This window comes from Eubalaena glacialis, chromosome 4 (assembly GCF_028564815.1).
Source record: "Eubalaena glacialis isolate mEubGla1 chromosome 4, mEubGla1.1.hap2.+ XY, whole genome shotgun sequence".
In the NCBI taxonomy this organism is placed as follows: Eukaryota; Metazoa; Chordata; class Mammalia; order Artiodactyla; family Balaenidae; genus Eubalaena; species Eubalaena glacialis.
The window spans coordinates 155317157-155329273 of record NC_083719.1 but is presented as its reverse complement, the minus strand read 5'-3'; the positions used below and the strand labels follow the sequence as shown (position 1 = coordinate 155329273).

Sequence of the window (12117 nt, the reverse complement as noted above, 5' to 3'; positions counted from 1 at the left end):
AGGAATGGTAAACGGAATGTGATTTGACACAGTCCTGAAAAGGGCAGCAGGCATCCATCTACCCCCCCCCCTCAGTGAACGCATCTAGTTACCATCTACATTTGCAAAGAACTATATAGGTCCCTTCCCTCAGCTCGAAGCTTGTTGTTGTGGTAGCTGAGAGATTTCAAGTTCAAGATTCCCGCCCCCCCCATCATCCACAAACCCCTCAGATTCTGGCCGATCCCTGGGCCCTGCCACTTCTAAGCTCATCTTTCACTGGAATTTGAAAAACTCCTAATAGCAATTTTCCATGAGTAACACAAGCTGCCAGAGGAAGCATTTCAAAGTCTTTTGCTATTTGCTGTAGACTTCCCTACCCCGGGCTGAATCTGGCCACAGCTCTTGATTGATTCACATTAAAATCATCATAAAAATCACCAGCCCCCCTCCCCCATCTGGGTGGCATTTCTGGGCTAAGACCAGCTAAAGAACAGAGAGCGCCTCTTAAAAATAATAGTGACTTTGGACAGACTTTACTGCAATAAAACAAACGTTTAATTTAATTCAGAATAAGAGATAAGAAATAACTCTTCAATAAAATATATAAAATTATACAAGGCACCCTTTCAAAGGGATAAAAGTATACTTGGATGGGCGAGGGGGAGCTGGATAGAAAAATGAAATACCAAGGAGCTATATGGGCTGTCTGACAACACCATTTTTTATCAAGTCAAAACATGGCTTTACCCTCTGCCCCCAACATGTTAAAAAAGTATATAAATTTTTCTAATAAGTTTAGCACATACAACAGGTACACACACAGAGAAAGCATGATTTTTTTTCTTTTTAGATCTATTCATTGTTCAGGAATATTTAGTATAGATAATGGTTACAAGATATTCATATTTTTTAAGCAGAGAATTAACTACACCCCCCCCCCAAAATCACCTTTTCAATGTGTGAGGACTGATGTACCTAGTGGTTCACAGAAACCATCAATTCCTCCCGACATGCTTTAAAACTTTTCACTCTCCAATTATCTGAAATGAAGTTAAGCAACAGCCTTGAGAGGAATTAGGAAGGACTTCCATTTTCCACCTTACCCCGAGGCACTCTCAGGATTCTTCTCATCCCCCTTTTATTGATCTTACAAAAACTTTTAACAATGTGTAACAAACAAGGTGGAGAAGGGGAAAAAAATAGGGCCAAATAGGGTTATATCTAGTGAGTTTTTAAATGCACGTAAAAAATGCAAAAACATGATGTGTCCCCTTCTCTGGAATCTTTCCATATCTACTGCCTATGCACATAGTGTCTAATTCTAATGTTTGCAAGTCAGTCATCCAAATCATCAGATTTCAGCAATTTTAGCAAATAATGTCTCCCCCATAAGAAAAAACAACAGGTAGACTTAATTAAGCAGTCTCTTTTAGGAAGGTGATATATAGAGAAAAAGGATATATATATATATATATATATATATATATATATATATATATATATAAATTTTACCTTTCAAAATAATTTGATTTTTACGTCTGCTGTATAAAAATGTATTATATTTTATTATATATATATTTATATATAAAAACCATCAGAGCCAATCTTGTGAAAGGAGAAGGGGGGGTGGCATCTGGAAGATTACACCAAGAAAACGGGGCTTGGGTGTCTCCAGTCAAAAGAACCAATTTCAACTATGTCTGTGGCCCTGTCGATCTAGCCGCTGAGGGTGGTGCATGCAAGGTTTGCAGAGCGGGACTGTCTTCTTGCAGAGGGAGGGGGAAGGCTTTTAAACAAACATCCATCCCGGAGTCTATTGAGCTGGTCTTCCTTAGGACAGGTGGTACATGCCATATCCCACTGGAGTCGCATAGAGTCCGACGGGCGGGATGGGGAGCACAGGTCTATGGAAAGGGTAGGACGCGCCATATAGGGAGGCTGCTTGCAGGGGTGAGTTGATGGGGAAAGGGAGGCTGAAGCCAGAGGGCAGCATAGGTTTTGCAGCCATTTTCAGCTTTTCCAGTTCGGCCTCTTGCAGTCTTTTCGCCTTGGCTCTTCGGTTCTGGAACCAGATTTTGACCTGTGTCTCTGTGAGGTTCAGAGAGCTGGAGAACTCTGCCCGCTCTGCGATGGAGAGGTACTGTTTCTGGCGGAACTTGCGCTCCAGAGCGAGGAGCTGGGAGGTGGTGAAGGGTGTGCGTGGCTTCCGATTGGTCTTGTGTTTCCTCAGGGTGCAGGTGGTGGGGCTCATGTGTCCTAGGGAACAGAGAATGGGGAGTGAGTTAGCAAAAGAAAGTGGCTTTCTCGCCAGTTGTGTCCGTGGGGGGGGAGGGGGGTCTTCCCTCTTCACCTTTCAAAAAGGTACCTCGGTCAAAACCATGTGTGGTTGGATTTTTTTTTTGGGGGGGGTGGGGTGGGGATAGAGAAGGACCATACTTAAATGGATAAATTGTTTTGTTTTTAAAAAATTGAATCTTTTTCCAAAAGTTTGGGAGTTTTATGGTGCAACAGAACTTGCTACATGGAAAACAAACAGCATTAGAGATGATGAAATATGGACAGACCCCTCATAAGTCAAGAGAGCTGAGGGTTCTCTGAGAAACAAAACCCCATCTCTTCTTGATATCGCTTATCTTAAAAATGGGGGGCTGGGTTCATGATAATCCTCACATCCCTAGGACACTGAGATAATCACATATGAGAAGGAAAATGAAAAGGGTCTTATGAACTGGGTCCGTCCCCTCTCTGCACCAGGAGAAGTTGGATTGCATCAACATATTTATGAAGGATAATCGTGCCGACAAGGTCTGCAGTAAATTAATAGCATCTATGGATTGGTGAGCAGCCTCATGCAATAAACAACCACACAGCTGTCATTCCCTCCAGTCTACAGATTATAAAACGTGAACATCATTTTACAGATCTGGATGTGGGATAACTTTCTTGGCTGGGTGCTTCTGTAATATAAACTTTACTAAGAAGGAGGGAAAAATTAGCTCCCCCATAAATGTAAATGTCAGGGGAAATCATGCTGCCTCCTGAATTGAGAGCATGTGATGACATTTTAGCCATCTCTCCTACCCATTCTATGGTTTGGAGGCAATGTGTAAACGATTAGCTTGTTGTTGGAATTTAGAAAGAAGGAATAACAAGCAAAATAAAGGTATGCCAACAGCATCCAGACTCCATATTTAAAATGGGTTCAATTATAGGAAATCATAGGACAGGGCAACCTTGTAATTCCATAGCATCAACTAACTTCGGGCTTTTCCTTAAAGGAAGCTGGGGTGGAGCTGAGGGACAGATGCTAAACAATTCATTTTCTGCATTTGGCTTTTATGAGCTATGCTAATTTTCCAAATGTAGCCACCGTAGTAACTCCAAAGCACTCCAAAGGGAGAATGTCGCATTTCTTGTTTAGTTACTTTGGTGGCCCAAGAAAGAGTTTACACTTCATACTTGAAGGTGACACAGCACAAGTCCCAACCCAGCCTCCATTTCCAATAAGAAATGGATTTGTCCTAATGTGTCATTATTAACCATCACTTTTAAATGGCTAAAAAAGAAAGAGGTAGTGGGTTCTGCCATCAATCAAAAAACAGAAATCTGGGAGAGAGATGGGTAAGAAACTACCACAGGAGTGTAGACTTTTGCATATGCTAATCCCTAAGTAAGCCAGAGAGCTGGGGGTGCCTACTTCTTAATTTACAAATAAAATAACAACAATCAGAGACTCAGGGATCTGTGAAATTCTCACCCTTCACAAACGTGACCTGGCTAGCTGGGAGGACCCAGTGGTCACAGCTCAGATACCAAGCTCCTAGAATCTACACTTGCCTCTGCTCTACGTTTGGAAGAGATTCTGTGCCTGGGCACGGTCATTCTGGCTGCTCCTAGGGGCTGCATTTGAATTATGAAATCCAGGCAACGGGATCTCATATGTGTATCAAAGCTTCCCTCCCAGCGCACCTCTCCCCACCCTCCCACTCTCCTCCCCATTTTAAACCAGCCTGAGAAAGGGTGTGATTATACAAAGCAAAACAGCATCTATCCTACTGCCTCCTGAGAATAACAAAACCCGGGCCAGGGCAGGTGGCTTCCTCCTGCCCCAGGCTCTGTCGCTAGGCTCCCCCGGACCCACCGCTCCTACCACAGGGCTCCTGAGGCCATCTCCAGGCCCAAAGCACCAATGACCCACTTTTTAAAAAAAATTAAATCCTTTCTCAGAATCTCCTACTTTCCTCATGGAAGGGTCACATCCAGGGCCCACGGCTGCCTTACCTTCGGCCCTGGCAGGTATGCTTACAGAACCCCAGGAACCTAAGAAAATGGAAATGTCTGAATCCTTGATGCGCAGCTGGGAATTGACCTAGGCCTAGGAATACACAGGCACTCAATATCTGTCAAACAAATTAAGTCCCTTAAAGTTTCTAAGCCTCTATTTCACCATCAATAAAATGGGTAACTAATACCAATCCTGCAGTGTGGTTCAGAGTACCAAATTTTAGAATGCCCAGAGTCTTGTCTGCCATCAGATAGGTGATCATTAAATGTCCCCAAGTCTTTCTTGTCAAGCCCAAACTCGATGTGTGCAGATTCCTCTGAACTCTGCTGAAATGTCCTCATCTGTTACCGGGAGGCCAGCTTTAGCCACACGGAGATCAGATAAGATAATACGGTGAAAAGTGCTATAAAGTACTGTGCAAACTTGAGTTTAAATTCTTTGAGTCCTTAATCTCCACGCCCTTTGAATCTTTGGGAGTTTCTAACAGGGTGGAGAGAGATGCCAGAGGGGACAGCCACTGATGCCTGGTTATATGGCCTTGTTTTGTTCACAAAATACTTTTGTATCTCGAGTTTTCCGGGCTGATAGGAATGGGGTAAAATGTGATGCTCCCAGCTTTCGGAAAAAGTCCCTATGCAGGCACCCTCTCTCTCACCTTTCCTAGAGGTAGAGGGCAGATAGAGAAATCTTAAAGGCTGGGAGACAGAAGTAAAAGGAGCTACAGGGAATGGCTTCTCCATATTGCAAAAGGACCCAGGGCCCAAAAATGGACGTAAACGCTGGAAGAGAAAGCAGCTCTCCTGCGACTCTCTGTTCTCCTTCCTCATTGGCAGGAAGCGGGGTGCAGGTGTTCGGCCCTCTGCTTGGTCTCTCTGGGGAGAGGGATCAAGGTGGCCAGGGTTGGGACTTGGACACCAGGGTCCCTTGCCCAATTCAGCCATTGTTGGTGACCTGGCTCAAGCAAGTTCAGTCCTCAAAGTATGCATGTCTGAAAACTGGGATAACCACAGGTCCCGGGCTTCTGCCCACACTTCGGGGTTCCAGCGATGATCGGGATCTGGTGAACTAATAAGCATCACTTTGTAAACTCAAGCGCTGCTGGAATGCTGTTAATTATTACTCTGAGCCAAGCGGAGCCCCACGCTGCTGACCCCAGCCCGCTCCCAGCGAAGCGACGGGCTGGCCGCCGGGACGACCGGGAGACATTTCCTCGCCGCATAAGTCTCTGCCGCCATCCCTCCGTGTTACCGTGCTTCGATACCCGCGGGACCAATGGAAGATGATCATTTCTACCCAAAGTCGGGTTAGATTTTAATTAGCTCATCTTTATGAGGGCACACCTCGCAGGGTTGTGAACTTTGAAAGACAGACACTCTGCCTCTGCCTGGCATATATTCCGGTGCTCATTAAACGTGGATCCTTCTTCATTCCCCAGACTGAGACCCCGAGGGACAGTGAAAAAAAGCGAAGTGGCCTGAGCGCAGGGCTGAGCATTAGAGAAACGGATACCCAAGCGACCCCGCAAACCCAGCTGGGTTCGCCCTTCAAAGATCAGGGCGTTGGCAATTGCGTCGAATATTCTGTACAGCTAGGGGATCCCACACACGCGCTGCGCGGATATTACCCAGAAGGTATCTTGGATGCTGCGGGCGCGCTGAACTCTGGGGATATTAAGGGGTCAAGAACTTGTAATGCTTGCTTTTCGGGGCACATAGTACAGAGGAGTCTCCGTACCCCTAGCTTGGAATACTGACCCCCAGTTCCCTCCTGTACCCCGAGCACCCTCCTACCCCTTGTCCCGGCCTCTGCAGGCACTCACTTGGCGGCGGCGAATATCTGCCCGGTTCCTGCATCCATGCCGCTCCGTCTTCTGAATTTTCCGACTTGACCGAGGCTGTCTCGAAGGGCTTGACCAACGGCCCGGGGCTGTGCGCCTCCCGGACGCTGTGTCCGGGCAGCAGAAGTGGCCGCAGGGTGGCCCCGGCGGAGGCGCTTTCGGCTGGCAGTGGGGAAGTCTCCTTGGGCGGCTTCTTGTCCGACATGAGCGCCTCCACGCTGAAGGGCAGGCTGGAGACCTTGACGCGGCGCTCCTCCGCGGCCCCGTCGGCACCCCCAGGCCCCGGGCCCGGCTCGGCCACCATCGCCGGGCCCTCCTCATCAGACGAAAACAGGTCATTGCCTTTGGACGGAGAAGCCATGACTTCTCTGCCCTACGTAGGTCCCGGCGCGCGACTCCGCTGGCTACCAGGCAGCTGCGACTCAAACTTTTTTGGGGGGAGACGGGAGGGGCGCGCCGGCAGCCGTGCCTTTCCTCCAAAGGGAAGTGAGAGACTCGGCTCAGCCAATCCGAGCCGGCCCTGGCGCTGACGCCACGGACGCTCGCCTCCGATTGGCTCTTCCGGAAGAGGCTGGGGCCTTTTTTTTTTTTTTTTTTTCCTGTTTGAAATAAATTAGGAGTTAATTACAGGAGCAGTCAGCAGAGTTGTTATCAGGCGATCCCTCAAGGGTTATAACCACGCCAAAACTGAAAAGTCTAAGGCGTAATTAAGGCCGATTATTTAAAGAGGAAGTTCGCGGAGTCCCATTTCTTCTATTGACCCCTCTTTTTAAAAGGTACCCCGCGCCAGAACATGTTTAAAATCTGCAACTGACATTGCAAAAACATTTATGAAGCTCCTACTATGGGTCGAAACTGGGCGAACGTAACAGTTTTAGGGGTCAGCACTGAAAGCAAGGGCCAGCATCCCTGCTAAAAGAAATACTACATGCATGGCGCTTAGAAAAGCAGGTATTTCGCTATCAGCAAGTGCCCAACAGCGTCCGCTATTACTATAACTCCCTTAGGAGAGGGGCCGGAGCGAGCCAGAGAGGTAGGTGGTCACGGCTACCCTCTCCCAAGTAGTTCCAATTGGAAAATTTAAACCAGAGCTTTCCATCTCTTCCACTCGAAAACAAAACCAGCGCACTCTTAGAAACTTGGAATCCTCGAGTTTTCTTTTCCCTGAATCTCCTCTCTGGACATCCGGATCCGACCTTTTTCTCAAGACTGCGTGCATTGTGTGTTCATGAGTTTGTCTGAGCCTGTGTTTGTCGTGTGTTTGTTTGGGTACCAGTGTTTGCCTTCAAGGCGGAGGAGGAGTGAGGAAAAGGCATAGATAATATCTAGTGCTTCCCAACACCCCCCCCCCCACACACCCTTGCAAGTCTCAGAACTGGGTGCCAAGTTTGCCCACCCCGGACCTATGTATCTTTTGGGGAAGGACATTTTTATTCATTGCACCTGGTTAAAAAAAAAAGTATAGATATCCCCACCCCACTTCAAATTATACCCTGGGTAATTACATCTCAAAGCCTTAGTGATGACTGTCTCAGTATGGGAAAGGGGAGAGCGCGTGAACTTCCAATGTGCAGAGGCCTCCAATCTCTCTGCAGGCCGCTGGGCCAACACCTATTTCTTCAAATGACTCTTTCCAGGCTGCAGCTGCCTTTTCCTATATCTGAGCGATTATCCCGCAAGTGATGAGGTGAATAGAAGTGACCCGGCTCAGGGACTTGCACACAGCAGATGCTTGCTAAACAGTTCCCAAAGCCTTGGAAGGAAGGGACACTGTTTTTAATTACTGAGATGACCAGAGCTTGGGGCTACTTCCCCGTTCAAGACTTGTAGAGACTTGACCCCCAGATCCACTTCCCAGAGCACCTCCCTTCACCCCAAACCTCTGCCTGGAGTGAAACTGTGCTGGCCTAGGATAACCAGAAAAGGTGTTATCTGAATCTTAGAGGATAAAACAATCTGCATTGGCCACTTAATTCAATTTGATTAGAAGTGGTCCTGAATAAAAGTTTAAAAGTAAAGAAGTTCTAACCACAGCCTTCTAAAACCCCCTTCTCCCACCACTATCAACAAACTGGAAGTTCAGAGAAAGTTATTTTAAAAAAAAACTAGGAAAGTTATCTGGAGATATATGCCTTATGCATTTTCCCCTTGAGTCATACTTGATGATAGTTGGCTTGATATGTATCTCAAATACAGTACAGGTAAACCCAGATTAAGTTCTCTGCCTCCTAGAGGAAACCAGCAAGGTGCAGGCTACATATTTTGGAAGCAAACCTGAAATTCGTTTATCCCTCTGCTGCCAAAAGGTACTCAGCCACTGTTTGATAATTGTTCTTGAAAACTCCTTGTTAATATGTGTCAATTAGGGGGCATGCAAGCTCATTCCTGGGCTTGTTTTTTTTTTTTTTTAATTAGTACTAATAGAGCTCTTTTATTTTGATGAACTTTTCTGGGAGAGGATAAGGTAGGTACCCCTCCCTACTCTCTGGTCCTGATGTCCAGGCAAAGGACAAAAATTGTAAAGCCAGAAACGAGAAAATAGTAGAGATTAAACAAACAACTGGTGTTCCAAGGGAGGTTGCCAACCTCTGGCCATGAACAGGAGAGATGTCCAGGGAGCAACCAGCCTGCCCATCTTGTTTTCTGCCTGCTGAGGTTGGGACAATTCAGGAAAGGGTGTCTCTTCTGCTGTGAAAAGAGTGGAACCTCAACACAGTTCTAGCCCTTTGTGGAAAACCCCGTCTGTGCATTTGGTGCTGCGTTAGCTGTTAGCTGCGTTTTCAGAATATTGTATACACCTCTTCCTGGCCGCGTGACCTTGGTCGCGTTACTTCCCCTCCCTTAGCCTAATATTTTTTTTTCCTCTAAAATGAGAGAGAACCCCTAACCAGGATGGCTCTTGCGGCAATTCAGTTCAAGGGGCTACATAAGATAACTAGCAGGTGTAGGGGATCCAAAAAGGCTCCACCATATTATTGTGTATCAAAAGCAGCAACAATGTATCGAATGCTTTCTCTTTGCCAGATATCCGAAATCAGGCACTTCGCCCCCTTTCACGGAGTTCACGGTGGGTTCTTTGTAAAATCTCTGGGACTGAGAATTCGGCTCGCCCTGAAAAGTTTATAGTCCCTTAGCGGAGGTCTGTCTTTGGCAGTTAGGGAGCATTCAGTAAAGGTTAGTTCCCGGTGACATATACGCAGGCAGAAACGTGAGGTTCCAATCAGAACTCAGTCACCACTAAGCGTCACCTCTGCTTTAGTACCTGGACCTGTCCTCCATGATTTCATTCGTTTCTTCCAACACATCGCTCCGGGCAGAAATTATTTTCCCCATTTTACAGATGAAAAGCCTAAAGCCAGGAAGCGCTAATTCTGCGGCCGGGTCACGCAGGTAGGAAGTGGTGGACCCGGGCATCTCCCCTCGCGGCACCGGCGGGTGCGCGCAGAGCCGCCGCACTCCACCTTCGCGCGCGCCCCGGGCATTTGGCACGCGCCCGGGCCCTGCGTGGAACAGCCGCGCACGCGCACCGCAAGCCCCAAGACGAAAACCGTGAAGGACAGCGCGCGGACCGCGGCGTCTACAACCTCAGGACCGATCGCTGGATCCCGGCGGCTCAGAGGAGGCGGGGGAGGGGCGGAGGAGGGGGCTGTAGACGGGCCAGGGCTGCGGGCAGGCGCCAGGCGCGGGGAGATGAAAGGCGGGCTCCGGGGGAAGGGGCTGCGCCGGGTGACCGGCTCCAGCCGCGCCGGGCGCCCCGCCCCCGCCCCGCCCCGCCCCCGCTGCCCGGGGCAGAGGCGGCTGCCCGCGCCGGAGCCGCGTTAATTGCTCTCGGCCCCGGCACTCAGCCTGCGCGGAGCCGGGACAACCTCGCTCCAGGAGGAATGACAATTCGCCCTAATGGGACAACCTCGCTCCCAGAGGAGTGACAATTCCTCCTAATGGGCCGCTCGTTAGCAGCCTATTCTCCCGAACCCGGGTATCAGAAGCGGGCAGACAAGCGGGCGCCAACGTCCGCCTGGAATTCCACAACACCGCTCCCCCACCATCCCCCACCCTGCCCCAGTCCTTCGCTGTGTGACCTCGGGCAAAAGGCTGCTCCTCTCTGGGCTCATTTTTCTTACCTGTGCAGTGCGGAGGAGGAATGGGGAAGATCAGACCTCACTAGGGCGGGCATATTTCCAGGCATTTGAGAGATCACTGTTCGAGTTACAGAGCAGGAAGGCGAGTAGACGGGCATTCGGGGTCGCTGCTTGAGGTTCTTGTGGGGTGGGGGTGGGGTGCAGATCCGTTGCTTGTGAAGTTCTGGACGCTCCAATCAGTTTGCTATGGCCCCCGCTCTCTGAGTTCAGGACCCAGTCTGAAGAGAAGGGACCTTTGCCAAAGCGCTACACAGATTACGCAAAGCTACCCGAAGCCGGAGCTTTCATGGCTCCCCATTTTACAGATGAAGAAGTCGAGGTGCAGACAAGAGAGAGGTTGGCCTGAAATTTGCTGTGGGCGGAGTCTGATTCGACAAGGTCCCCCCTGGAAGTAGCCCACAACGGAGACATCCTCCTCGGAGGAGGGGGGAAGAAATGGAGGCAGATGTTGTGCCTCTCTACGGGTCCCACAGCCTCGGAGAGGAGTGGGCCAGTTCATGGAGACGTAGTTGTTTCTGGCCACAGCAGGTGTGAGGTTGCGAAAGGGGAAAGAGTCGTGAGTTCCGCGCTCCTTCAGTAGTTCCGTATTCAAATCCAGGCCCTACTTTTTGCCATTTGCCACCATCACTGCACTGGGGGCCTTAGTAACCTCTTTTAGAAAAGATGCCCAGTATATATGGTTGCTGGTGAGGACTAGGTGAGAAGCCTTATAAAAAGCAGGTAACACAAGAGTGTGGCTGCCTCAGGCACCCCACCCAGGAGTGACTGTAAAGGTTCTGCTTCCAGTCTCCTGGAGGGTTTAAACAGGGCTGAGCCAGTTATTTCCTGTGGGACTCTGGATAAATCACTTCGCCTCTCGGCACCACTGTTTCCTCAGCATGGGAGTGTCTAGCGTTCAGTAAATGTTGCCTGTTATTATCGTTTCTTAAATCCCTGTTGATAGTATTTTTTACCACCCTTTTCAATAGATCTGCCTGACATCACACACATCAGGGATCCACTGATACAAAGTTGGATAATTTGAGGTATGAGAAGATAACTTTTTTGAGCCTTTTTTTGCCCTCTCTGCAAAATGGGTATAACTACCCACCTCTTCAGAAGGAAGGAGATTGACAACTCTGTCAAGTGAAGGATGGGGATCAAGGGAAGAAGAAACGTCTAGACAAACAGCAAGGAGTATCTCCCGTTTCCCAGACCTTGGGCACAGCTTGCTGGCACCTTCCCAATCCCGGCCTGCACTGGCGAGAGGTTCCCACAAGCAGGGCCCAAGCCCTGATGTGTCTGCACGGAAAGACCCAAAAGGCTCCCTGGAAGAGGTGGCCCCAGGAAGCTGGGTGGCTGCAGTTCTATGGAATGAGTCCAGACATCCAGGATAGCACCAAGGGCATCTTGCCCAGCCATTCACATATCTCTGCCCGCCCCCACCCCATCCCTTCTCAGTTTGCCCATCTGTAAAACCAGGAAAACTACCCATACTGAACTGGGCTAAGATGAGCTTTAAACCACTGTTCAGCTCCTTCCTATACCTTAAGCAACCCTGTGGTGGAAAGGCCCTCATTCCTCCTTAAGGAGGAGAAAATTGAAGCTTAAGACTTGATAAGAGTTTTTCACAACTAGTAAATACCTGGCAGAGATGCACATCAGGGTTTGGCTGATTCTAAAAATGTCTGTATTTTGCCTGAGGCAGAAGTTGCTGTAAAGGTGGGAGGAAAGGCATCTGCAGTTGTTCACAGCGATGAAGTATCTACCATTTCCATTTTCTTCCAATTAGACAGATGGAACTGTTGAGTCTGGGATGGGCTTAATTAGTAGCTAGGGCACACAGAGAAAGTGCATGCTGCATTATGGATTCCCAAATAGTTCGGCAGGAATCT

General features: G+C 48.7%; 1 protein-coding gene across 1 annotated transcript; it reads right to left on the bottom strand.

Moving 5' to 3' along the window:
- Nucleotides 1-1581: 1581 nt before the first annotated feature.
- MSX2 (msh homeobox 2) lies at nt 1582-6569 on the bottom strand. The gene is made up of 2 exons (XM_061188486.1): nt 6087-6569; nt 1582-2238 (listed from the first exon to the last, which is right to left on the bottom strand). The coding sequence occupies exons 1-2, from the start codon at nt 6463-6465 to the stop codon at nt 1814-1816; spliced, it is 804 nt and encodes a 267-aa protein (XP_061044469.1). The 5' UTR covers nt 6466-6569; the 3' UTR covers nt 1582-1813.
- Nucleotides 6570-12117: the final 5548 nt, after the last annotated feature.